We start from the raw sequence: 27,957 nt of genomic DNA, 5'->3' as shown, positions 1-27,957 counted from the left end.
TTGTGGACTATAAATCATACTTTTGCAGTGAAAGTCTGAACTTTGTAAAGAAAGGATTCAGAATATCTCATCGAATTGCATTGACTAATTATCTTAATCCTTGAAATTCAATGATTTAATTCAGATTTCGTGTAAGTGACATTTTTATTTAGAAAATGGATAAGCATCTGAATGATAACAAAAACGGCGAAGTAAAAATGAAAGAATCAATAGACAATTTGAAGATGCTACATGAACATCCTAGTCTCCTTTCAAATATATTATTTAAAAAATTCATGATATCGTCAAATAGTAGTCTAGAATAGACGAAGGAAATAGTAAAAGTACCAAATCCACATACCAGGGGTGAACAAAGACATATACATGTAATAAGTGTTTTGAGCTGGACAACTAATTTTTTTGTGTAATGCATTAAACTTACTGGATATTCTATCACAAGAGAGATAACTCTCAATTGCAGAATGACATGACAACGCACCTGATCATGTGTCGTGTGACATAACAAACAAGACATACACTGCTACAGAAACCACGAAGTCACAAAATGTAATGAGACTTTGTTACATCAGAGAGAAGTGGAATGCTACAGGTAACGTTATGATACAGCATTGGAAGAGTAACACGCTGTCTAATGTCGTTTTGTATCCATGAAATTGATTTTTAAGAAGTCAAGTTAAAAACGAAAGTAGGAATCTGCTGATATTTACTTTTATTAAACCTTTAGGGGCGTATGCACCTACTATACGTGGACATTGCTTGGTCAAAACATTTGTAAATGGTGAATAATTAAATAGTGACTTTATAATTAATGAAATAGTATTGTTTTAACCTTGAATGACATTATATATTCGACCGTTATTATGGGGTGGGGGGGGGGGGGGGGGGGTAGGAGGGGTGCTGCCTGTTTCCGTGTTTGCAAACTATTATGTCACTTTATTCATACGTTTTGTGTGACAATGATTGTGTTTCTAGTCAGTAATGATACTTTGTTACTAGGGCTTCAAAACCACAGCAAAACTATACCTTTTGTTCTAGATTACAAATTAAAAAAACGCAGGAATAAAACAAAGGAAAGGTTATTGTATGTGTATCCCAGCTAGGAACTCGCACAGCCCACCAATCAAACTAAAAGTACCTGCCTCACTGGATGAAATACCAGAGAGTGTACAAAATATTACGCCAGGTGGGTTTGGCTGTTCATACCTGTTCAAATCTATTGACTATCAATGTTGATGGTAGGGAATAAGAAAACCAAATGTTATAATATATTAAACACTTTGTAATTTTAACATTTTCTGCTGAAATGTTACAGGTTTTAGAATATTCAGTGTATTATGTACTTGAACATTTTTCAATGCAACACTTTCACAAGCATACTTAGTTGATCTGAAATTACTAAATTTTATTTTCTTCAAATTGTAGAATATATAGAGTAGCTATGGACCCCCGCCACAGTGCCCAAGATGCCGTCCGATGTGACCTATGTGAGACAGCTATAGTACAGACGTACTGTGATTTCTGCCACATCAACCTGTGCATCTCCTGTACAGGAAAACACATTATTGATGACTATGACAAACACAAAGTGGTCCCATACCAAAATCGAAAATCAACCTTGATCTATCCAAAGTGTGCTACACATCAAACCAAAAAATGTCAATTTCAATGCAAGGAATGCGATATGTTTGTCTGTTCCTTATGTACTGCATCTGGAGATAAACATAGGGGTCATACATTTTCAGTTCTTTCTGAAATCTACAACGAAAGAAAAGCAGACATTACAAGAGATTCAGTGGAAATAGAAAACATTATTTCTCCAACATATGAAGAAATGGCCACTGACTTAGAAACTCAAATGACAAACTTGGATGGGGAATATGTGAAATTCACAACAGTAGTTACAAACCATGGAGAGCAATGGCACAAGGAAATTGACAATGTCATCAACAAAATGAAAAATGAAATAGAAGAGATAAAACTTAAACACTTGGGAATTCTGAAGAAACATTTGGGTGAAATTAAACAGATAAAGTCCCTAATTGAGCAATCACGCATTACACTGAAGAAAATGGAGGAATCCAATGAAGTGTCTGTGACCATGGAATACAGATCAAAAAACAAAGAATTCAGAAAACTTCCTCCCAAAGTCCGAGTCTCACTGCCTACATTTTGTCCAAACACAATAGACAGTGAACAGCTTTACAAGTCACTGGGATCGTTGATACCATTATCATTTACCACAGATGAAAATGGTTACACACTGAAGAAATCAGAAACCTCACAAAAAGAACTGATGGATGAACCAGAGCTTGTCACTACAATAGATACTGGGTATGGAGATCTCAGCAGTGTTACCTGTCTGAGTGAAGAAGAATTCTGGACAAGTGCATATGTCAGTGATATGAAATGCTTTAATGTTCAAGGTACAGTTATTGATACAATCAAAACAAAATCAGGGAAATGGCCAAATGATATAGCAGTGACAAGTGATGGGGGTCTAGTGTACTCTGATGGGAGAACAAAGACTGTGAATAAAGTGAAGAGTGGACAGACAGAGGAGGTGATCAGACTACAGGGCTGGAAACCTATCAATCTCTGTGTCACCTCCTCTGGTGATCTCCTGGCTACCATGTACAGTGTTGATCTAACACAATCCAAAGTTGTTCGTTACTCAGGTTCCACAGAGAAACAAACAATCCAGTATGATGATGAGGGTAGGCCTCTATATTCAGGAAATGCTATACTTAAATACATCAGTGAGAACAGAAACCTGGATATCTGTGTGGCTGACTGTAAAGTTGGTGCAGTAGTCGTGGTAAACCAGGCTGGAAAACTTCGATTTAGATACACTGGTCATTCTTCTAGTACCAAAAATAAAACATTCAAACCCCGGGGAATCACAACAGACAGTCTAAGTCAGATCCTGACAGCAGACTATAATAACCTCTGTATTCACATTGTGGACCAGAATGGACAGTTCCTCTGCTATATAGAAAACTGTGATATGAAGGGCCTCTACGGCTTATGTGTGGACAAAAATGACAACTTGTTTGTTGCTGAGTATTCTAGTGGAAATGTGAAGAAAATCAAATATCTACAATAAATACTATTGTTTTTGTCCATACAAGAGACATGTAATGTTCAAACTTTAAACTATTGAGCTCAACCTAAAAAGATTGCATGGAAGAAAGCATGTGTTGCAGGATATCCATTAGGATATCCACTCTACTCCAGGATTAATAGCCCCAGGTTCCATGATTTGAAATTTTAGATAAAAACTTGAATCCACGCAACTTGGGAATGTTTACATGTACATCAATATAAAAAAAGAATGTCTTAATATAACGACGTCAGTAACGTTAACTCTATGAGAGATGACCATGTTCACCTTCTGAAACACAAGTAACAAACCTTGTTGATAGGAGATCTTATTGGTGTATGTAATGCAATTGTTACCCACCCCACTCCTCCCCTCCGAAATGAAGTTGGAAGTATATTGGTATCATCTTGTCCCTTTCATTGTTTTCCTCCATTAAAGCTTACATGAATTAATAAATATAATAGAATTTTCCGTGTCCGCCAAATTTCTCTGCTTATCCGCCATATTAGATGAATATTATATTGTTATATGTATCAGGGTTTGCATGGTATATAAGGGGTGAGTTTTGCTACGCCTCACTTCACATCAGTGTTTCCGATTTACCTGTGCGGGTAGCTTCGGCAAGTAACACGTACATCTCCGATACTAAGGTATATTCCATCTCAAAGAAATGAAATCATGGTTTAGATTGCCATGCAGTGCTCAAAATTACAATAAAAATAGTTTGTAGTAGTAAATCATTCTAAAAGCTTTGGATGAATAGATTTAGAATGACTTTTCTTTATGCGAATGTACGTACACAGTGACGGATTTAAAGGGGGGGGGGGTATTTCAAATTTAAGGTAAACCATTGCCTCTTGTTTTGAAAAATGCAAGTTATAAAAAAAGAAATAATTTCTTCCTCTCTGGGGGGGGGGGGATAAATTTTAAAATCTTTTTGTTTTATTGAATTGCTTTCAATGGGAAAACATTATTTTCCAAACACCCTTGGAATTTGCGTCATTTCATTAATTTTACCTAAAACAAAAAATATCAAAAATGACAGAAAATAGTAAAAATTACTACATAGGAGACATATTTCAAGCCCTGTAAAATCCGGGAGCTTCGCCCTCTGGGCCAACATCAGGGCTTCGCCCTGGACCCACCGGGGATCTCAAGATGACCCTCAGACCCCCTGACTCACAAAGTTGCGCCCCCTAACCGAAATTCCTGGATCCGCCCCTGGTACATTTGTAGTAAACATGTCAAAATTATACAAAATACGGGGAAATATCTTATCTATTGATAGAATGGAATAAGCAAATCTACCATTTACACTCACTTCAAGCAACATGCGAATACATTAATACTACTGTAACTTTAATATGCGCATGTACATATATACTCGCCATGAAAACGCATCGAATGCGAAGGACTATTTACCTGGGTCTACTCGTAATATCTGTAAAGGACCGCAGATGTATGTGTACACCTGTCGAAAATACTCTTAAGTAGAAGTAAAATTCCTTTTATTTGCATATTGAAAGGTGAAGATAACGAACAGTGATCAATCTAATAAATCCTACAAGCAATACAAAATAGATAGTTGGGCAAACACGGTCACTTGAACACACCAGAGGTGGGATCATGTGCCTAGGAGGAGTAAGCATCCCCTGTCGACCGGTCACACCCGCCGTGAGCCCTATATCTTGATCAGGTAAACGGAGTTATCCCTAGTCAAAATCAGTGTGCCAAGAACGGCCTAACAATCTGTATGAAACACGTCAGACAGCATTTGACCCAATGATAGGTTGTATTGACGAACTAGATCGTTAGAACGACCATAGAATTTGCGAAATGCTGACTTCAATGGAGACTGTTGAAACCCCTGCACCATCAACTTGTTTGTCAGTAGCTTGCTTCGATTTAAAAACTGACCATACGCAGAACAAGCTCTTGTGTATCGAATCAGTTGAGAGATATAAACACCATATGCAGGTGATAATGGAATATTGCTACATAAATATGGGAAGTTGACGATGGAGAAGCTGAAATCATCCCGTTTGTCATACAGTTGAGTTGTCAGTTTGCCGTTAATGTCTACTTTCAATAAACTATCTAAGTATGAAGAAAAAGTGGACGACTCTGGTGTTTTATTTCGAGCTCACAGAGATATATCGAATCGACATATGAATGGAAGTTATTATTGTTAATCCAAGAAACAAAACGATAAACTCCATTTGTATTTCACAGTAAACAATTTGTCACTTGTTGTACAGACCGCGACACACTTTGTCCGTGCCGATCAGCTATCTTTGATCAGGGAAAGTATCAGTAAGGGATACAAGACGAAGATGGTCTATTATGTCAGATACGGGATTGGTACATGCCGCGTAGCGGCGAATGATCAGTCCCGTATTTGACATGATAGACCATCGGAGTCTTCTATCTTACTTAAAACATAGTTCTATCTAAAACAGTATTTCTCATACTATTGGCCTGCTCTTAATAATACTGGACTATGTTCAGTACAGTATGAAAAATAAAGTACTGTCAAGACCAAGAACTGACGTCACAACAATATTTTAAGATTAGAATATTTACTATGATTGTGCATGAATTCTTATACCATATGATTTACTGGTCAGAATGGTGCAGATTTGTAAATATGGTAATCATTTAGGAACATAAATTGCGCATGATCATATAAATTGCATACACTGTATACAACACCCTACGAATGTATGAGACTGTAGAGAGAGAGAGAGAGAGAGAGAGAGAGAGATTCAAACGATGATCTTGTCGGCGATAGCATCGTATTAATCATGATCTATTTGTAGAATAATCTTCCGATATCTGAATCCTCGTGTCTTGGAAGATAGATCCGCGAAATAAAGTTGCAAGAGGTAGGTAAAGCAGCGACACCAGCTGGTGTCGCTGAATTCACACTTTTCAATATGGAGTCCGCTCTGACTCTCCTCCGCACATGTCACAATATAAAAACGGGGGTAAGATACACGTATATATTCGCCTATAAGTCGGATTTTTTGGGAGTCAATTTTTTAGTCTAAAACTGTATGCCCGACTTATAGGCGCGTCTTAAGAAGATTGGTATTTTTCTGGGCGGCGTAATGTAGTGTTTTTTAAACAACTCCGACGATTATCATGGACTACCACACAAATGATTATTGTTCACAAATACTAGACATATTGTATTATTTATGTATTTTAGAATTATGTATAAAATACAAGTATTTACATATTTTTATCTAGTTAAAAATTATTTACATACCGGTAACTAATACAATCCAACTAATCCATCGTTTATCGGTAAAATTGAATGACGAACCCGATTTAATATTGAAATATTCATATGTATACCGGCTGAAATATATTTCATAAAAGATTGAATATTGTTAACAGATAATTTAGATCATCATTCTTGACTCTTAAAAACTCTATTGTTGATGCAATGAATTATAACAGAATCCCACCATAACAGTTTTCGCGAGACGCTTGCCACTAAGTAAACACGGTGTCAGGTACTGGTAATTAGGAGACCATAATTGCTTAGGTAAACAAGGGATCATTACCCATACTAGATCAAGGGTTGTGTTTAAACCCCAAATAGATATGGCTTGTGTATTAAGCACCTTATAATTATTAATTTCTCCAAATATTTTTTGAAACATAGATAAAAACACTAGAGCATTGCCTTGAAATTGTCAACCGATTCTGACAAAAATTTGTACCGACTTATAAGCGGGTCAATGGCAAATTCCTACAAAATAACCTTAAAAAATACAACCGACTTATAGGCGAGTATATACGGTAAGAGTCAGAGAAATCTCGATCGGATTGGGCGAGAGGTTCCCTCTGAACATGACTACTGTAATGTATACGAAGAATATGGAATAGAATTTTAAAAAAATGGTCTCCCAACAGAGATAGACTAGTCCATCTTATCATAATTCAAACTTTCTATCCAGAAATACACCATGCCTAACACACAGAGTGCTTGACTGTATATTTATACAAGTTGGCATTGCAATTAGAAATGTATAATCAATGAAATTTTCATATTCAATGTTTATTAATTTCTAGCACTGTATTCTACCACTTCATATAAAAAGAAAAAAAATCTTAGTAAAAATAGATACAAATTCCGTGATCGTTATGTCATTTCATAAGGGCGTGTGGCAACACACAAGGTGTAATAACGACGCAAAATGTAACAAACTATTATTGTATTCAATTACTTCAGTTCATGCTAATTTGACGCTCAGTAGATCTTGTAGATCTATGACATTTTGCGTTATTACCTTCTGCGTTAAATTCGACGCAAGTTGTACTAATGCAAAATGTAATAATTGAGTTTAACATATTCTGCGTCATTACCAGAGTCATAAAATCAAGGGGAGGGAACAAGGGGGGCCTGTTCCCCACCTTTTATCAACAATTTTTATTTGTTATTGTGTAATGCAAATGAAATATATATTGGGTGACCCTACTTGACCCCAGCTTGAAATTTCTGATATAATAGTTTTAGAAAAGGCCCACCACTACCATCAATTAAGAAAATGAAGATTGGGTAAAAAAAATTATGAGCCACTCAAAGTAGAGGACTCTAAACACCCCAACCTCCAACGATTGAGGAAAATGAAGTGTAGGGGGTTATTGCGGCATTCAAAGTAAAAGGCTCATTCACTCACACACACCCCCTTCCACGAATTATATATGATTTTGAACATCGGACGCAACAGCTTGGTTTGTATAGGGTTTTTGGGGGGTGGGGTGGTGGGGGGTGGTGGTGGTTCTTGGGTTGGTTTTTTTTTGGGGGGGGGGGGGGTATTGTTCATATATTTTTTTTTAATTTATCACCATCATTTTTCATAGCAAAATGTTTGAGGATTCCAATATTCCTTCTTCATTTTTTCGAATGCCCCCCCCCCACCCCCCGAGCCTCTCCCTTTGAAAAATGGTGATACATGCCTGCTTATTACATTTTGCGTTGCTACACATGTGTATTGATTGTATGGTGTAGAATTGCACCCTTTACCAAGTTTTCCTTCATTTACACAGTGTATGGAATAGTAAAAAACCAAATCACAAAACAAAATGCACCTAAATTATTTTTAAGCGTAGGAACTTCATCCACGAATATACATGTATAAATGCATGTATTCAGGAAAATTGCATGCATGCAGTGCATGACTGTAGCATATGTGTGTTTTAACGTTTCTATAACATGTCATGATGATTGCTTTCAGGCTTGAGTGTAATTTATGCATAAATGTTTTCATTTCGTAGATCTGGTTCAATGGATATATACTGAAAATAGGCAAACTACTCTATGTCGAAATTTCACATTCGAATGTATTCGATAAGATATTAGTATAAATTCATGAATCAGGGAAATTCGTGTTGAGGTTTTATTTGATATGATACAATATCAGTATACTATTATGCATAAGTGGTATTTGCGAAAGGCAAGGGTATAAACATTTTAATTTTTTGGTTAGTAGTATCAATGTCTATATGGTCACGAAAAAGCATTGCATAATTCATATCCGGATTCATATAATGATTTAGATAACAATGAAAACAAAGCTACATAGTTCTGGATTTTTTAAATGAGTCTGATGAAATTAGAAGAAAGAAACCCGCATTTGTATTCAATCTACATGTAGAATGAATTCCTTTCTGCTCTGACCGAAAGCATATGTTTGTAAATTTTCGGGGAAGAATCTTGCAGTTAAAATTTCTAAATGTAACGCTCAAACGAATATATATATATATATATATATATATATATATATATATATATATATATATATATATTACATGTGCGTGTATAAGCACTGATCAATGCAATTTCTGTTGGTTTCCAAAATATTGCCAATCACTTTTAAAGTAGCTGAAATCTTTTGAATGCTTGTAAGCTTACACTTAAATATCAGTGAAAAATTTACTCTCCTTCTGTGAAATATTGTACAAAGGACAATCTCTCTCTCTCTCTCTCTCTCTCTCTCTCTCTCTCTCTCTGTGTGTGTGTGTGTGTGTGTGTGTGTGTGTGTGTGTGTGTGTGTTCAATGGCTATGTACATGCAAAGTGGCCATAAATACTGATGTGATTCCCAAAGAGACAATGAATCTTGAATGTTGTACTATACAATCGTTTATATATTCCCTTATGTATATTTGTGTAATCGACTGTTTATTTTGGATTGCTAATGTAATAGGGTACCTGTGAAATGCGAAACGAAACGAAAGCTACCGAAACGAAATTAAACCTACCGAAACGAAACAAATTGTGTAACCAAACTGTGTAATCATGATGCATTGTTATAAAAAATGGTATCTCAGGTCCCTGTGAAAGTTACCACATATAAATGAAATTCGCTTCCCTGTTGATGTGGTCTGACTGATACATTTTCATCGGTTAGCATCAAACTTTGTTTGAAGAAACTGGTGTCTGAGAAAGTTAAAAGCAGGAAGATATTTAAAACTCTAACTGCAGAGGTGCGAGTACTTTCAATAATGGAAAGATTATTTAGTACCATATTATACGAATACAATTCGGTAAGATATATATTATTATAATCATTATCGACATGCTGTAAGTCTAAAGATAGCTCTATATATTTGGGGAATTGCAAACGGAAAATATTTTATGTAATAATATTTGGAGGAGGTCAGCATTTTCTTAAATAAAAAAATTAAGGCTTATATTATGAACAAGGGAAGCAGAAATTACAAAGAGAATGGGGAAGGCATACCCATCCACCGTTTGATATACTTCATACAAATACACATTATCCACATGCATACATAGATTTGTCTTTAGAGAAAAAAATACTGAAACATGTATTTTTATCCAAATCCGGATCCAACGCCGGCAACAGCCAGTATGAAACTGTGCCATTCAGTCGTCTGAATGGCCTGGGAAATTGACTGAATGGCAGACTTCTGTCCGTTTCCTGGATATAGTGTTCGGGCGTATGGAAACATCAGTTTCTCTTCTTTTCTTTCATTAAAAGTGGAGACTTTCCTGTTGACCAAATATGTGTAGCACATATAGAACGAGTAAAATTTAACAATAAGCAATTAATAATATAATCTTTGATTAGTTCGAGTGTAGAATTTTGAGATATCGTCGAGAGAACAAAATACGCAGTCTAAGGCGATGCTTTGCCTAGTCCTAGACAGCGAATCTTGTCCTAGAGGTTGGATTTTCCAATGCCATGGGAGTTGATAATGAGTTAAATGACAGGTTATTTTTCTCACACTTTATTCATGTTTAGGGTCAGAGAGCATAGCCGGAAATGGTGTACAACTAAGGTTGTCTCTCCCTACCCCCGGATCGATTATTCCTGACAGAAATTACTTTACTAGACGTTTGTTCTCTTGCGTCTCAATCTGGATTTCATGGTTTCATTTTTTGGACTATAGCTTAGAAATGAATTCATAATATTCGTACTTTTTCAGCACCTACACCGACAGATATTGGGAGACATCATCTTCAATGCAGTGACGTCATCCATGTCGAAGGAAAGATCATCATCAGGTTAATAAAAATAAGTTTCGTAAAATATATTACGTGTACGTCTAGTGTGACTGGACATGTTCGTATGCTGCATTCCCGACCCCTGCCGGATAGTAAATGTAACTGTATATTAATAGTCCTGCCGGATAGTAAATGTAACTGTATATTAATAGTCCTGCCGGATAGTAAATGTAACTGTATATTAATAGTCCTGCCGGATAGTAAATGTAACTGTATATTAATAGTCCTGCCGGATAGTAAATGTAACTGTATATTAATATCCTGCCGGATAGTAAATGTAACTGTATATTAATAGTCCTGACGGATAGTAAATGTAACTGTATATTAATAGTCCTGCCGGATAGTAAATGTAACTGTATATTAATAGTTCTGCCGGATAGTAAATGTAACTATATATTAATAGTCCTGCCGGATAGTAAATGTAACTGTATATTAATAGTCCTGCCGGATAGTAAATGTAACTGTATATTAATAGTCCTGACAGATAGTAAATGTAACTGTATATTAATAGTTCTGCCGGATAGTAAATGTAACTGTATATTAATAGTCCTGTCGGATAGTAAATGTAAATGTATATAAATAGTTCTGCCGGATAGTAAATGTAACTGTATATTAATATCCTGCCGGATAGTAAATGTAACTGTATATTAATAGTCCTGCCGGATAGTAAATGTAACTGTATATTAATAGTCCTGCCGGATAGTAAATGTAACTGTATATTAATAGTCCTGCCGGATAGTAAATGTAACTGTATATTAATAGTCCTGCCGGATAGCAAATGTAACTGTATATTAATAGTCCTGCCGGATAGTAAATGTAACTGTATATTAATAGTCCTGCCGGATAGTAAATGTAACTGTATATTAATAGTCCTGCCGGATAGTAAATGTAACTGTATATTAATAGTCCTGCCGGATAGTAAATGTAACTGTATATTAATAGTCCTGCCGGATAGTAAATGTAACTGTATATTAATAGTCCTGCCGGATAGTAAATGTAACTGTATATTAATAGTCCTGCCGGATAGTAAATGTAACTGTATATTAATAGTCCTGCCGGATAGTAAATGTAACTGTATATTAATAGTCCTGCCGGATAGCAAATGTAACTGTATATTAATAGTCCTGCCGGATAGCAAATGTAACTGTATATTAATAGTCCTGCCGGATAGCAAATGTAACTGTATATTAATAGTCCTGCCGGATAGTAAATGTAACTGTATATTAATAGTCCTGCCGGATAGTAAATGTAACTGTATATTAATAGTCCTGACGGATAGTAAATGTAACTGTATATTAATAGTCCTGACGGATAGTAAATGTAACTGTATATTAATAGTCCTGACGGATAGTAAATGTAACTGTATATTAATAGTCCTGCCGGATAGTAAATGTAACTGTATATTAATAGTCCTGCCGGATAGTAAATGTAACTGTATATTAATAGTCCTGCCGGATAGTAAATGTAACTGTATATTAATAGTCCTGCCGGATAGTAAATGTAACTGTATATTAATAGTCCTGCCGGATAGTAAATGTAACTGTATATCAATAGTCCTACCGGATAGTAAATGTAACTGTATATCAATAGTCCTGCCGGATAGTAAATGTAACTGTATATTAATAATCCTGCCGGATAGTAAATGTAACTGTATATCAATAGTCCTGACAGATAGTAAATGTAACTGTATATTAATAGTCCTACCGGATAGTAAATGTAACTGTATATTAATAGGAATCGATGCAGCTGAATCATGCATTGGTCCGAGCAAATGTAAAGAACTCTATGTATTTCAGGTTTACCAGCAGATGTGTTTTTGAGAGAGCTCCAAGAACGTTTATCATTACACCCTCAACTCGCTGTTTCGGATATAAACGACCACAGCGAACGCAAGACATTGTCATCCAGCAGGGAGAAGCCCGCCCCAACAAAGAAACGGCCCGGAAGTGGGGACAGTAAGCGCTTTGGGGCCGTATTTTCGGATCTTTCTCTTTCTCAGCCAGTTCTTGAATTTGGTTCGCCAGCAGATAAAACCAGCGATAAAACGAAACCTACGAACACGAAAGATCTTCTGGAGGCTTTGAAATTTATTGATGACGAAGAAGATCAATTAAGCGAAGCCGAGTCGTTTCACAGCCTCGGCAAACACCTAGGGTTTGATCATGAGGTGAACTAAGGTCATCGAGTGTCAGATGCACTAAGACGTTTTAAGAAAGTGTTCGGTCGTTTTGTTGAAACATTTCAAAGTTGTCAATAATTATCGATTTGCTGTAATATTTCGATGTGTAAAAGAGGTTTTCAAGTTGTACAATTTGCATATTTCTATGATGAAAGAATGCGAATATTCAATAGTAATGTCTACAAAATATTTCTATAGCATATACTAGTATAGAAGAACTTTAATGCAATTGTGGATTTTTAAATGTATAGTATAATTACTAATTACACTGTAGAAGGACATTTTATAAAAAACAAAGCCTTAATAAAAAAAAGTAAACTCAAGTGTGTGACCTGTACAACGCTCTCTCTTTCTTTCTTTCTTTCTCTTTCTTTCTTTCTCTTTCTTTCTCTTTCTTTCTTTCTCTGACCATTGTTCTCTACCGACATTATTTAAATGCATTGTGATTATTTTCAGTGCGGAATGTTTGAACACCGATTTATTTCGCTGACAGGTTGTGTATATGATAAAATACATGTACTTAAGAAATAAGTTTCATATTTGAAAAATACATTCAGGCATGAACTGCGATGCTTTACGCCAGTATGCCGGAGTAAAAGACAGCAGTTCATATCTTCATGTACTTTCAAAAATGAAATATATTTTTCATCTTTACATTCTGCTTTTCTTTCTGTCGGAATACAAAGTCATTAAGTGGTCAACTATATAAAAATAAGTCCAATTCAAGTACACTGTACTAGCATTGAAATGTATACATTACATGGATTTCATATGAAAATATAATGATATCCGCATAATATTCGCATGAATATCGTACGAAAAAACCTTAATAGTAAGTAACAATAATATTCGCATGAATATCGTGCGAAATATTTTTCATATGATAATCATGCGAATTTCACATGAAAATCGCATGATTTTTTCATGCGAATACCATGGGTGGTCCTTTTCGTCTCCTTTTCATGTAAAGAATTCGCATGATATTCATGTGAATTTCATATGAAGTTCATGCGAGCCACTTTCCCCTGTGTACCCTTGTATAAAATGCGGAAGCTTTATGTTAAAATCTATATTCAGAATATCGTGTCACAACGACGTGATGACGGACGCACTGTGATTCTTATAGGTCTTCTATTTTATCATTGTGGGTACTTAGTCCTAATCTGATGATAATGCATTATGCATATTGTGGATTTTTATAATTTGGTTGGTTTTAATACATGTATCGTTATAGCAGATTTTTCGCGGACTGCAATGGGGAAGGGGGTGGGGGTGGAGGGGGGGGGGCTGATATATAGCCAGTTTTCCGGGAGATAGAATAACTAGTGGAAAAGGCTATTGTACAACACACCGGGTCCGATTTTCGATCAAGTTGCCGTTTCGAATCTAACGTATTTATCATATATCATGTCATAGCAGGAACCTGCGCCAAGCATCCAACATGATATGAGAAGTGAAAGATCGGAGGTTTTGTGTTAGGATAGCCGTAGGCACGATAAAGACAACCCACTCCCATTACTACGACATTGAGCACCATGAACTCGTCAAAATTTGGGATATTTCACCTATAGCTGTTGACGTCTCCAATAATACATAGCTCTTGAATGTGACGTATTATAACTACCAAATCAATTTTCTAACAACAGATCGTTATTTGGGAAGTTATGGAAAAGCGTAATTTTACAAAGAAGCATACTCTTACATTTCATAACAATTCGTTTTGTAGTATTTAAATTGCAAGGTGGGGTTACAGGAATGCCCCCCCCCCCTCCCCTCCTCAGTTGAATTTTAAAAAGCAAAATGATTTATATATTCAAACTAAAAAGTCTAGAGATATTTTCCAAAGAATAGTTTAACCATGTACATGTAGCTACATATATTATTTATATACTTTTAACTAAGTCTTAAAAAAAAAAAGAAGGAATGTACTTTAATGTTAAGATTATTGCAATAAAGAAATTCCATTATTTTGAAATTGTGGACTATAAATCATACTTTTGCAGTGAAAGTCTGAACTTTGTAAAGAAAGAATTCAGAATATCTCATCGAATGGCATTGACTAATTATCTTAATCCTTGAAATTCAATGATTTAATTCAGATTTCGTGTAAGTGACATTTTTATTAGCTCTTCTGAGCCGAAGGCTCAAAGAGCTAATGCTATGGCCATTTGTGCGGTGTGCGGTGTGCGTAAACTTTTTAGAAAAAGGGCTATTACTCAAGAACCCCTTGGCCAATTTTTTTCAAATTTGTTACAGGGTATCATTGGCCCAAGGGCTTTCATACATACTAAATAGAGGGATGTGACCCTTTAACAAGGGGAGATAATCAGGAAAATACAAACAAAAGTAGTGGTTGCTAAAAAATCTTCTTCTCAAGAACCACTGGGCAGATTATCACCAAACTTACACATAAGGATGAGGATATGTTGTAGATTAAAAACTGTTCAAGGCATTACCCTGGGACAAAGGGCGTGGTCTCAAGGTCACTTCAAAGTTGACCTAAATTTATATTTCCTTAAATCTTTGATATTTTAGTCATTATAAGGACTAGGATCATCAAATTTTGACAGTTGATGCATCTTAGGACCTTGTGTCAAGTTGTCTCAAAAGTAGGTCACGGTGACCTACTTTTTGAATTTTGCAGGTATTTATTTTAAAATTAATTTTGATGCATATCTTGAACACTTTGAAGCCTATGATCATCAGAACTTGTCAGTTGATGGATCATGGGACCTTGAAATGCGTCAACTGAAAAATAGGTCACCGTGACCTACTTTCTGAATTTTATGGCTTATCATTTATAGATATATTTTAAGTTGTTATTTCAAATACCGAGAGGTTTAGAATCATCAAATCTTGTAAGTTGATGCATCTTGAGGCCTTGAAACATATTTATAAAAAAAGTAGGTCACAGTGACCTACTTTTTGAATTTTGCAGATATTCAAATTTCACATTTTCAATTTTAGATGCATATTTTGGGCACTGTAAAACCTAGGATCATCAAACTTTGTCAGTTGATGCGTCTTCAGTCTTCGGTTTGTGTCGACCAAAAAGTAGGTCACCGTGACCTACTTTTGGTATTTGACAGCTAAATTACTATATTTCAGACACTATTTGACCTACAATCATCAAACTTTGTCAGTTGATGCATCTTGAGTCTTCGGAGTGTATCGACCAAAAAGTAGGTCACCTTGACCTACTTTTGGAATTTGACGGCTATATTTATATATTTCAGATACTATTTGACCTACAGTCATCAAACTTTGTCAGTTGATGGGTCTTGCATGTTCGAAGGGTTTCGACCAAAAGTAGGTCACCTTAACCTACTTTTGGAATTGGACGGCTATATTTATATATTTCAGATACTATTTGACCTACAGTCATCAAACTTTGTCAGTTGATGCGTCTTGCATGTTCAAAGGGTGTCGACCAAAAAGTAGGTCACCTTGACCTATTTTTTGGAATTGGACGATTATATTTATATAATTCAGCTACTATTTGACCTACAGTCATCAAACTTTGTCAGTTGTTGAGTCTTGCATGTTTGAAGGGTGTTGACGAAAAAGTAGGTCACCTTGAACTACTTTTGGAATTTGACGGCTATATTTATATATTTCAGATACTATTTGACCTACAGTCATCAAACTTTGTCAGTTGATCGGTCTTGCATGTTTGGAGTTCGCTGACCAAAACGTAGGTCACCATGACCTACGATTGGAATTTGACAGCTATATTTCAATATTCAGATACTAATTGGCTTAAAATCATCAAACTTTGTCAGTTGATATTTCTTGGGTTCTCAAAATGTGTAAACCAAAAAGTAGGTCACATTGACCTACTTTTTTTGAATTCTTAGGATTTAACTAAAGATTTAGAATACTAAGAGGCTAAGAATAGAAATAATGTGGGGTTGTACAATTTATCAGAAGAGCGAATCTATGCCCTTGGGCCTCTTGTTTAGAAAATGGATAAGCATCTGAATGATAACAAAAACGGCGAAGTAAAAATGAAAGAATCAATAGACAATTTGAAGATGCTACATGTACATCTTAGTCTCCTTTCAAATATATTATTTAAAAAATTCATGATATCGTCAAATAGTAGTCTAGAATAGACGAAGGAAATAGTAAAAGTACAAAATCAACATACCAGGTGTGAACAAAGACATATACATGTACATGTAATAAGTGTTTTGAGCTGGACAACTAATTTTCTTTGTGTAATGTATTAACTTAACCTTTTCTCTACCGGCACATTTTAGAGGTTTTTAAAGACTAAATGACAATATTTTTTACATCGACTTAAATCTGCATGTATCACGATTTGGGATAGGCATATGACATATAATTTTGTTAGGAATTGGACAGGGAATAATTTCTTATAAAGTTTGTCAAGGTATCCCATGACCACAAAGAGGTATACGGGGTCAAAGGTCATATAAGTGCACATTTTTGCATTTTTTTCTCTCTGAAATATATATATTACGACCCCTCTCACTAGATTAGAGTCAAAAATAGGAAATTCTAAAAACATGAGCTGATGTGCCTTTGAAAATACTACAAAAGCATCACAATCAAATAAATCAATTTTATTGACAAACGAATATTTTGGTTGCTAAGTAACAACACCCATAGTACAATTTTGACCATAATTTGCCTTTCTGCATACATTCGACACAATTTAAACATAATTACATTGAATGATGATTAGTAAATGTCACATTATTTTAAAAATATAATCTTTAAATAAATCTTAATCATTTTAAAATGTTTTTAACAAAAAAATATGATGATGAGAATTAAGGTCAAAGGTCATAAAATGGAAACTTTGTACTTTATATACATTGTAGATATCCATCATTTTCTAATAATATGACGTTTTGCCATTATGTTCCACTAATTAGAATAAATATTGCAACATTAAAACAAAGATCTTTATTATTAATCTAAAATAATTTAATTTTTTGTATTCAAATATATTTGGTTGCTAAGCAACAGCACCTTATCAAATGTTATAAAAAAACCTACCCGATTTTCCTCTCCAAGTTCAACGAGTACTTACTTTCAATCACTAGATTTAAATGTACTTGCATCATATTTAGCAAAAATGTTCTTATATTCAACCTCTTAAAATCTATTTCTAGACATCATTCTTGATACACTGTACTGGGTTGTTCCGATAGGGGCATGCATTGACCAATATCTGTCCATCGAACGGAACTTCACAGCAGACATGTATAAGATAATGCCCAAAAATCTGGAAAAAAAAGAATTTCTTAATACTTAGCCCTAAATACTAATGTATCATCAGAGCTTTTGAATGCTCAATTGGCTCTGTAAATATTTTTTATAGTCAAGGCCCTCTGAAAATTACAAGTATACATTTAATTACTTATGATATTTTATCAGAGGTAATTGTAGTACACATCTAATAAATGTGTTAGACGCACAGCAAGATTAATTTTGGTAAAGATAATCGTTTTATTATGCATTTTATTATTCGTTTTAAACTGAAAATCACTGTCACAATATCGGTACTTTAAAACTAGTAATACCTGTACAATTCCTCTTCAGTGAAAGGCTGCGAACTTCCTTGGGAAGCATAATGACAATCCTTCCCCCTAGACATGACCATCTCAGCATAATGGTTGGTGGCAACACAGATGGAGAAAACCAAATCTTCTGTCAAAAACAGCTTCATAAAATCTGCAGTTCTCTGAATAATCGGGTCCCATATCTGAAAGGAAATTGCAAATAAAATCAGTATTGGCCACCATACCTTATTTGTCAGCATTTAGAAAACTTGTCATACCTTATGATTAGAAAAAGAATAATGATTTTCCGGTTTTTTTGTGGGTTTTTTTGTTTTTTTTTTGGTCTCTTTTTGTATGTATGTGATACCTAGTAATGCAGTAAAAACAGTAAAATGGTACACGCATAACCGTGTATCATGACGCCATGATTCCATTTGTGAATGTATTATCTGGATTTATTTGAATGTTAACCAAATGTATAGAGATTTAACCCTATATTCAACCTCAAAGAGTCATACCAACTGAATGCCAGGCTGTCGCTCCGAATGAAAAGCCGCAGTTCTTGGATCAGGTGTCCCTGTGTCCTTCATATCAGCATCCTTCCAATGCATGTCTGGCTTTGCAGGTAGACTGTCACTAGCGGACGATACCTGGGAACTTTCCACTAGATATTGTGATGTCAATACCCTTTTTAAAGATGAAAAGAAATTACAATTAAGGATTGTTGGTTTATGTTTTAAAGCAAAATATGTTCAGTGGCGGATTTAATTTTCAAATTTAAGGTAAATCGTGGTATTGGCCTATCTTGTTTAGAAAAATGTACTAAACGATAATAAAAGCAATAATTTCTTCCACTCCCGAGGAAATAAATGACAAAATCTTTTGATTTATTGAATTTTTTAATTGGGAGAACTTAATTTTTTCCAAAAACCTTTAAAATTTACGTCAGTTTACTAATTTCGCCATATTAAAAATGATAAAAAATAGTACAAATGACTTAAATAGGAGACATTTCAAGCCCTATAAAATCTGCAAAATCTAAGAGCTTCCGGGGGCTTTGCCCCCTGGGCCCCCACCTCAAGGCGGTCCCCAGACCCCCTGCCCCATAAAGTGGCGCGCCCCGTAACCGTAATTCCTGGATCCGCCTCTGATGTTTCATGGTAGCAAGTGACAGTTTCGCACTTAAGTGCAGCTCAAATGTAAACATACAGATACCCTGTATTTGCAGTGACATTTGGTAGGGGATGAGTTAGAAACGAATGGAATATTTTATTATACATTGCGAGTGTAGCAGAGTGCGTAATGAAAAAAAAATATATGCATCATTTAGGTGTCAGCATTATGCCTAGAATATACAGGGGGGGGGGGGGGAGTACTGAAGAAATTCTGGTCCTGCGAAAATACTGCAACTCTGAGGGAAAGTATATTACCCCAGATATAAAAGTAGAATTGAATTGGTTCTTCATGGTACACAGTGTCTAAATCCCCTTGCATGGTATTCTGATGGGGTGTGGATTTAGTCGAAATTAGAGAAAATCTAGGCAAGATCATAGCATACCAGTACCAGCATGTATGGATCACATGTAATTTATGGTCATAAGCTACTAAGTGTATATAAAATACATGCATTTGGATAAAAGAGAAATCTATATGATTTTTCATTAGCCTGTCATAATCAGACTTTGATTGATGTTACGTACCCCACCCCACCCCCTCCCCCACTTCGGTCCATACACACATTTCGTTTATATTTTTGTTACAATATGAAGAAAATAATTCAAATTATGATAATAAATTCTATCATTACAATGACGTAATGTGTGTTTTCCTAACAGATTGTGTTTTCTTTTCATAGAAAGATAATTTTTTATAAACATGGAAAAATCCTGGAAAATAGCCTTCTCACCAGCGGTCATGAATAACCAGTCTGATTAAAACCACCCCATCCCCCTTCTCATTGCATACTAAATCCACCCATTTCTTACACTCGCACGTAAGGTAAGGAGAAAATTCTGGAAAAAGGGGGCTGTTAATCAGACGGATTAATGCCGGACCAGGACAGATTAAATGATGTCAGTTCTTACTAAACAATTGGGTGTTATTCACTTGGTTTAGAAATCATAAAATATAAATATTTTCTTTAATGAAACGAAAAATTATGGCATCAAATCGCGAATTTTTCATAACATGACAAAACTGCAATTTTTTTTTTCTAGTCGGCCTATGTGGCTACATCAACTTACATGTACATGTTTATACTGAATGCATGATCGTTTGGGCCATCCTGCAACAGGAGATCCAGGGCATCTTCTTCTTCTGACATCAGGTCGTTTTAAAGATGTAAAATACAAGCCTTCCCTGTGACAGTGAAACTATGTTGTTGTTTTTGTTGAAACGGAAACATGTGTGTTCCCCGTGCACACTTTCAGAAAACCCCGCGGGGCCCGCGATCCCGATCACGGAAAAATAAAAGTATAGGCCTATAGGCTATATGCGAACTTCTTTTTAGTTTTCTTTGTTTGGCAGGGGAAAAATATTACTATTCCGAACCAATATAACGTTTATATCTGAATTTGAAGTATTTTATATATCTTTTTTTTTAAATTTACTTTTCCGATATAACATTCTCAATAGGTGTTGTAGGTTGTGTAACTGTTATATATACCAATATTGGTTTTATGCTTTTTTAAAAAAGCAAAGAATACCTGGCTGATTATTTCATACATATGTGTATATTGCTTTAGTGTATCAAAAGGTACTGAATTTACTAAAAGGACAATACAAATTTTATAGTTTTCACCACTTTATTGTGCGATGCGCGTCGATCGCTTTTAGCGACGACGTTTTTGTCGCTAATTTTAAAGAAAACCGCGCAGCATGTCCCAATTTCATTTTATCGTAATATAAAAACTACCGAGAATTGTATCACGAATAAGGGCCCATTAAAAAGGAAATTTCCTCTACTTTTACAGGCTGTATTTACTTTTCCCTATTTCCATATATAAATATAGGTAAAACGCCGACATGTTTAAACATTGAGAAATAAAATCGTAAGAAAACGTACATGTGCAAAAAATTGCTATTTTCTTATAACTTTGCTAGGCATTAAAAATATTTTTTATATCTTCTGGAAGCAGGGAATATATGCTTTTCAAAAATATAAAAAATATTGAATTCATAAGGAAAATAAAAAAAATCATATCGAGGGGGAAAATGACCTTGTGACAAAGCGTTGCGTCATATTTAGACGAAGCCATCCTTCACTTTAAATGCTTTTTTTAAAGAGACACTACAGCTCATTTTGCGCAAAAATCATGAAATGACAATTTTCCCAGCGCTTTCTCAATTTTTGTTGCATTGTTGAAAGTATGAACTTTACGAAAATATCACTTATCTAAAGTTAAAAATTATCGTTTTAACGTAAAAATTAATACTTTTTGATGCCCTATACAAAAAATATCGAGTCTCCTCCTTTTAGTATTCAGACGCATGCGCATAGACAGTAAACAGTGCAGCATGTCGTCCAGTGAGAGAAAGTGTAGTTGATAGATCTAGCATTTTGACAGATTCTGTGAGAAAAGAGGTAAAAATAGAATGAGATAAAACTCATGCGTGAAATAAAATTTACCTAGGGATCAGTATGACCGTTGGAAAACAGAGAGCTCGGAGAAACGCATGTAACTCAGTGGCGGATCTAGGATTTCCGAAGAGGGGTGTGAAAGTCAAAGATTAGCCAAAGTAATCGGCCATTCGGGTGCAAAATTTTGATTTTCATTCACAATCTGTGGCGTAAAAAGGGAGGGGGATACTGGCCCCCTAAATCTGCCATTGAGACTAGCTGCGAAGACACTACGTTTAAAAGTAAGTACGTGCTATTTTTAATCTGAACACGACACGTGTTAGTTGTAAAAACATCGGTCAATGGGAACATGGAAGGGTTTCTGTTGAAATAATTATTTATAATTTAATAGTTATTATAAGGAGCAGGCATGCCAACTTTTGAAAATCCCCATGGGGGATTTTGCGCGCGACGACCTTTTTTCAACGCTCAAAATTCACGACATTTTACCATGAAAATAAATATTTGTCTTTTCAAATAAAATATCAATCTAATCATTATACATGTATCATACATCAAGTGTGTTTGACCATTAACTTTAACAAAACTATATAAAAAAAAAAACTTTGAAAGATATAGATAAGTATTTTATTAAAATCATCTATTCAGCAAAAAATCCTCTCCAACAAATCACATACATATTATCAAATAATAAGTTGCATCCTTTTACACCATATACACATTGGCTGGTCTATATATCAAAATTTAAATTAAAGCACATGCATTTAGGTACGACTACAAAGGCGATCTTGCTTGTCTGTAAACATGGGCTTGCAAAGTCTGGTGGAACAATCTGCATTGCAACCAGAAAAGGAGTGATCTGCCCTGCTATGAAGTTTGCGAACAAAACCTTTGCACCCATGACATCTGAAATAATTACCAGGAAAAAACACATCAAAATATACGTTTTTACTTGTAAAATATTAAAGGCTACTTGCTAATATAAAATTCAGTACAGACTTGTGCAAATTACGCATCACAAAGTCTATTGAATATTACACTGTATAGACTATGTAATACATCGCTATAGACAGATAGATTCGGGTAGCCTATATTATCATAGTTGGAAAAACATATATTTTACGTACCTTTAATATTGCATATTTTGGATGCTGTCAGCGAGAGGCAAAAATCGGGAATGTCCGATTGTTTGGTGGTGACACTATTATCATTGCCATTCACGTTTGTGTAAAGGATATGTCAATTTGAAATCCGTCTTCCCGATTAATTACTATCAAAACATGCTTCGCACTGCCCAATAAGCACCCCAACACGGGCAGACCAAGTAAATTACATCACTCCGATACCATGCGACACAGGTAAACAGCAATGGCTGACTATTGTCCCGATTTCTGATTGGCCAGTTCAGAAATGACGCGGGATTTCAAATTCCGGTTGGAAATGGGGGTTTGTTGTCGTAAAATGGGAGATATTTTTAGAAAATCGGGATTTCGGGGTATTTTTGCAATCCCAATCGGGATATCGGGATTTGCTTTTTCAACTGCTTCAAATCGGGAAAATCCCGCACAAATCGGGAAAGTTGGCATGTATGGGGGGGGGGGGGGGGGGGGTAGGTGCTGCCTGTTTCCGTGTTTGCAAACTATTATGTCATTTGCATTTATTCATAAGTTTTGTGTGACAATGATTGTGTTTCTAGTCAGTAATAACACTTTGTTACTAGGGCCTCAAAACCACAGCAAGACTATAAATTTTGTTATAAAACGCAGGAATATAAAACAGAGGAAAGGGTATTGTATGTGTATCCCAGCTAGGAACTCGCACAGCCCACCAATCAAACTAAAAGTACCTGCCTCGCTTATCTAAAACTGTTTAGGGAGATAAAAGGAAACCTTGTCCAAATAAAAAGGATTTGTTCAATACTAAATAGCAAACCCTGTCCTGGCTGCAGGTGAACATACCTCAGATTAAGATTATCAGATTTTTAAAAATATATTATGGGGAGTATTTATTGTCTCCTATAAAAGGGTGGAAAGGAAAGGAAATACTAGAGAGTGTACAAAATATTACGCCAGGTGGGTTTGGCTGTCCATACCTGTTCAAATCTATTGACTATCAATGTTGATGGTAGGGAATAAGAAAACCAAATATTATAATATATTAAACACTTTGTAATTTTAACATTTTCTGCTGAAATGTTACAGGTTTTAGAATACTCAGTGTATTATGTACTTGAATATTTTTCAATGCAACAATTTCACAAGCATACTTAGTTGATCTGAAATTACTAAATTATATTTTCTTCAATTTGCAGAATATATAGAGTAGCCATGGACCCCCGCCGCAGTGCCCAAGATGCCGTCCGATGTGACCTATGTGAGACAGCTATAGTACAGACGTACTGTGATTTCTGCCACATCAATCTGTGCATTTTCTGTACAGGAAAGCACATTATTGATGACTATGACAAACACAAAGTGGTCCCATACCAAAATCGAAAATCAACCTTGATCTATCCAAAGTGTGCTACACATCAAACCAAAAATTGTCAATTTCAATGCAAGGAATGTGATATGTTAGTCTGTTCCTTATGTGCTGTATCTGCAGATAAACATAAGGGTCATACATTTTCAATTCTCTCTGAAATCTACAACGAAAGAAAAGCAGACATTACAAGAGATTCAGAGGAAATAGAAAACATTATTTCTCCAACATATGAAGAAATGGTCACCGACTTAGAAACTCAAATGACCAACTTGGATGGAGAATATGTGAAATTCACAACAGCAGTTACAAAACATGGAGAGGAATGGCATAAGGAAATTGACAATGTCATCAACAAAATGAAAAATGAAATAGAGGAGATGAAAATTAAACACCTGAGGATTCTGAAGAAACATTTGGATGAAATTAAGCAGATACAGTCCCTTATTGAGCAATCATTGATTACTCTGAAGAAAATTGAGGAATCCAACCAAGTGTCTGTGACCATGGAATACAGATCCAAAAACAAAGAATTCAGAAAACTTCCTCCCAAAGTCCGAATCTCACTGCCTACATTTTGTCCAAACACGATAGACAGTGAACAGCTTTACAAGTCATTGGGATCTTTGATGTCATTATCATTTACCACAGATGAAAATGGCTACACACTGAAGAAAGTAGAAACCTCACCCAAAGAACTGATGGATGAACCAGAGCTTGTCACTACAATAAATACTGGGTATAAAAAACTCCTCAGTGTTACCTGTCGGAGTGAAGAAGAATTCTGGACAAGTGCAGAAGTTGGTGATATGAAATGTTTTAATGTTCAAGGTACAGTTATTAATACAATCAAAATCAATTCAGGAGAATGTCCAAATGATATAGCAGTGACCAGTGATGGGGAGGTAATGTACTCTGACTGGAAAACAAAGACTGTGAATAAAGTGAAGAGTGGAAAGACAGAGGAGGTGATCAGACTACAGGGCTGGACACCCAGTAAACTCTGTGTCACCTCCTCTGGTGATCTCCTGGTTACCATGTACAGTGTTGTTAAAACACAATCCAAAGTTGTCCGTTACTCAGGTTCCACAGAGAAACAAACAATCCAGTATGATGATGAGGGTAAGCCTCTATATTCAGAAAATTATTATACTAAATACGTCAGTGAGAACAGGAACCTGGATATCTGTGTGGCTGACTATGACGCTGGTGCAGTAGTGGTTGTCAACCAGGCTGGAAAACTCCGATTTAAATATACTGGTCGTCCTTCTACTGCCAAAAATAAAGCATTCAAACCCTGTGGAATTACAACAGACGGTCAGAGTCAGATCCTGACAGCAGACAATGATAACCACTGTATCCACATCCTGGTCCAGAATGGACAGTTCCTCCGCTTTATAGATAAATGTTATCTGAAGAATCCATTTGGTTTATGTGTGGACAAAAGTGACAACTTGTTTGTTGCAGAGTACAAAAGTGGAAATGTCAAGAAAATCAAATATCTACAATAAATACTAATGATGATATCCCTGCTAGAGACACAATGTTCAAGCTTCAAATCATTGAAATCAACCTACTTTTGAAAACTTTAGCATGGGATAATACAGATATTGCGGGATATTCACTTTATACCAGACTTGATAAACCCTGGGTCCACCATTTGAAATTTAAAATAAAACCTTGAATTCACACTGCTTGGGAATGTTTACATACATCAATATATATGATTTTTTTAAAGATAACGACGTTAATGTCGTTAATTCTATGAGAGATGTTCACCTTCTGAAACACAACGAGTCCCCTGAAATGAAGTTTGGGGTATATTGGAATCCTCTTGTCACCCTTTTTTCCTCCATTAATTTTGTCGGAAGATTTTGTTATAATATTTATCCCTTGATTTTTATCATGACCCTAGATGAAACCCTGCGCAAGTGCGGGGATCACGATTAAATAATATTGCATCGAGGAAAGACTTTTAAAATGCGCGTTTGAATTGTTGTGGCCATGGATTAGATGAACTATCTATCTGTAATTCAAATGAATTGAAGAACGATTTTTGAATAATTGCGTGCTTTATTTATGTTATATTTATTGGTATCATATTCAGTAAATAAAACTTGATTATTAGGAAGGTACTTAATTGGCTCAAACTTCCCGGAACAGTCCCGGACCATTTGATATCCGACATATTGGACTGTATTCGACTTATTACATACGTTCAAGATCTGTGTCATCACAAAAAAGACATGTTCACCCGAAATAAAAACTTTTTTTGTTTATCCATGTGTTCGTACATATCAGTAACTGTTGATAAATTATTACAGAAAGTCTTAACAGTGACTTCTATAATTATGGAAAATAGTAAGAACATCGGAAATATCAAATGAATATCGTATTTAAAATGTTCATCGATGTGTCAGATCGTTGGTCTCGGGATAGGGGTGCCTTTCGTTAAATGGTATGTATATAAGTAATATAATTATAAAACTTCATAAAATGCTAAATATGGACCCAGTCAAAACTATTATAAGTGTAACTAATGCTGAACTCCTATATCATGTTATGCTGATCATGTTGTAAACCAATCACAACTCGCGTTGTTTTTCGGCTTGCTGGAAAGTCCCGAGTATGTGCGATTGATGGTCTATGATGTTGCTTTTGGGCTCTACGTTCTGGAAATTTCCATGACTAAAATCACGGCTTGAAGAAACGAACAGGCATATTTTATTTATTGAACATTTATCAAAACATTTCTTCTGTAAAATCAAAATCAAACATCGATAAACAACAGATTTACTTCATATCGTATTATCTTAGGTTGTAAACGGGCTTAGATCCGTCAAAGTGTGTCCACCACTTTATTCTCACTTTGCTATTTCAGGGTAGTTTATCGAAAACGAAAGTAGGTTTTTAATTAATTTTACGATATTTACTAATTAAGTAAGATTCTATACTTACGGACATCACGTCACATATCAAACAATTATTAAAGTTGCTAACAGTAAATCTGGAGTAAGCGTTTCGGAGTTTATTTGCAAAATTTATTGATCATATCAAAGCCTATGTTTAATTAATTTAGCCATTCAATGTATAACGTCCATATTTCATATCTAGTAAATGGATGGTGGGCTTTGTTGTAACCATAGTATCATTTTGAAGGGTTCATCAAATAAAAATAATCCACCATACGAATTTTCAAAATTTCATTTACTGCTTGATTTATTTTACGTAGAATTTAACATTAGAGTCTATGGGAAGAACATGTTTTATCAAAATGATTTTAAAAGAAATTATATTTTCATACAAATCTCTTGATAGATTTTTCTTATTTTTACAAAGGACAGATAACTCTTGCAAAAGGTCAGCTACTAATCACGTGAATCTAATCTACTTCACTTCCATCATTATTTAACAATATACATTTTTGTTGATTTAAATCCTTCAAAATTTTTCATTATCCTTTTGTTATACATTGAATTCCTTAAACTACCTTTATACTTTTATGTATTTTCTTTTTAAATCACGAACGCAGCTCGAT

At 35.2% G+C, this 27,957-nt stretch overlaps 1 protein-coding gene and 1 long non-coding RNA gene across 2 annotated transcripts; one reads left to right on the top strand and one right to left on the bottom strand.

Annotated features, from left to right (window-relative positions):
• Positions 1 to 479: 479 nt before the first annotated feature.
• LOC125656248 (uncharacterized) lies at positions 480 to 25,930 on the top strand. Its single transcript, XM_056144392.1, has 3 exons — positions 480 to 589; positions 1,423 to 3,060; positions 24,259 to 25,930. Exons 2-3 carry the CDS (start codon positions 1,439 to 1,441, stop codon positions 25,928 to 25,930), a joined length of 3,294 nt encoding a protein of 1,097 aa, XP_056000367.1. The 5' UTR covers positions 480 to 589; positions 1,423 to 1,438.
• On the bottom strand, positions 17,455 to 18,635 carry LOC130048128 (uncharacterized). Its single transcript, XR_008796956.1, has 2 exons — positions 18,380 to 18,635; positions 17,455 to 18,081 (listed from the first exon to the last, which is right to left on the bottom strand). It is a non-coding gene; the product is annotated as an uncharacterized LOC130048128 (long non-coding RNA).
• Positions 25,931 to 27,957: the final 2,027 nt, after the last annotated feature.

This window comes from Ostrea edulis, chromosome 7, assembly GCF_947568905.1.
Source record: "Ostrea edulis chromosome 7, xbOstEdul1.1, whole genome shotgun sequence".
NCBI lineage: Eukaryota > Metazoa > Mollusca > Bivalvia > Ostreida > Ostreidae > Ostrea > Ostrea edulis.
Note: the sequence above shows the minus strand (reverse complement) of the source record. Positions and strands in the feature narration are given on the sequence as shown.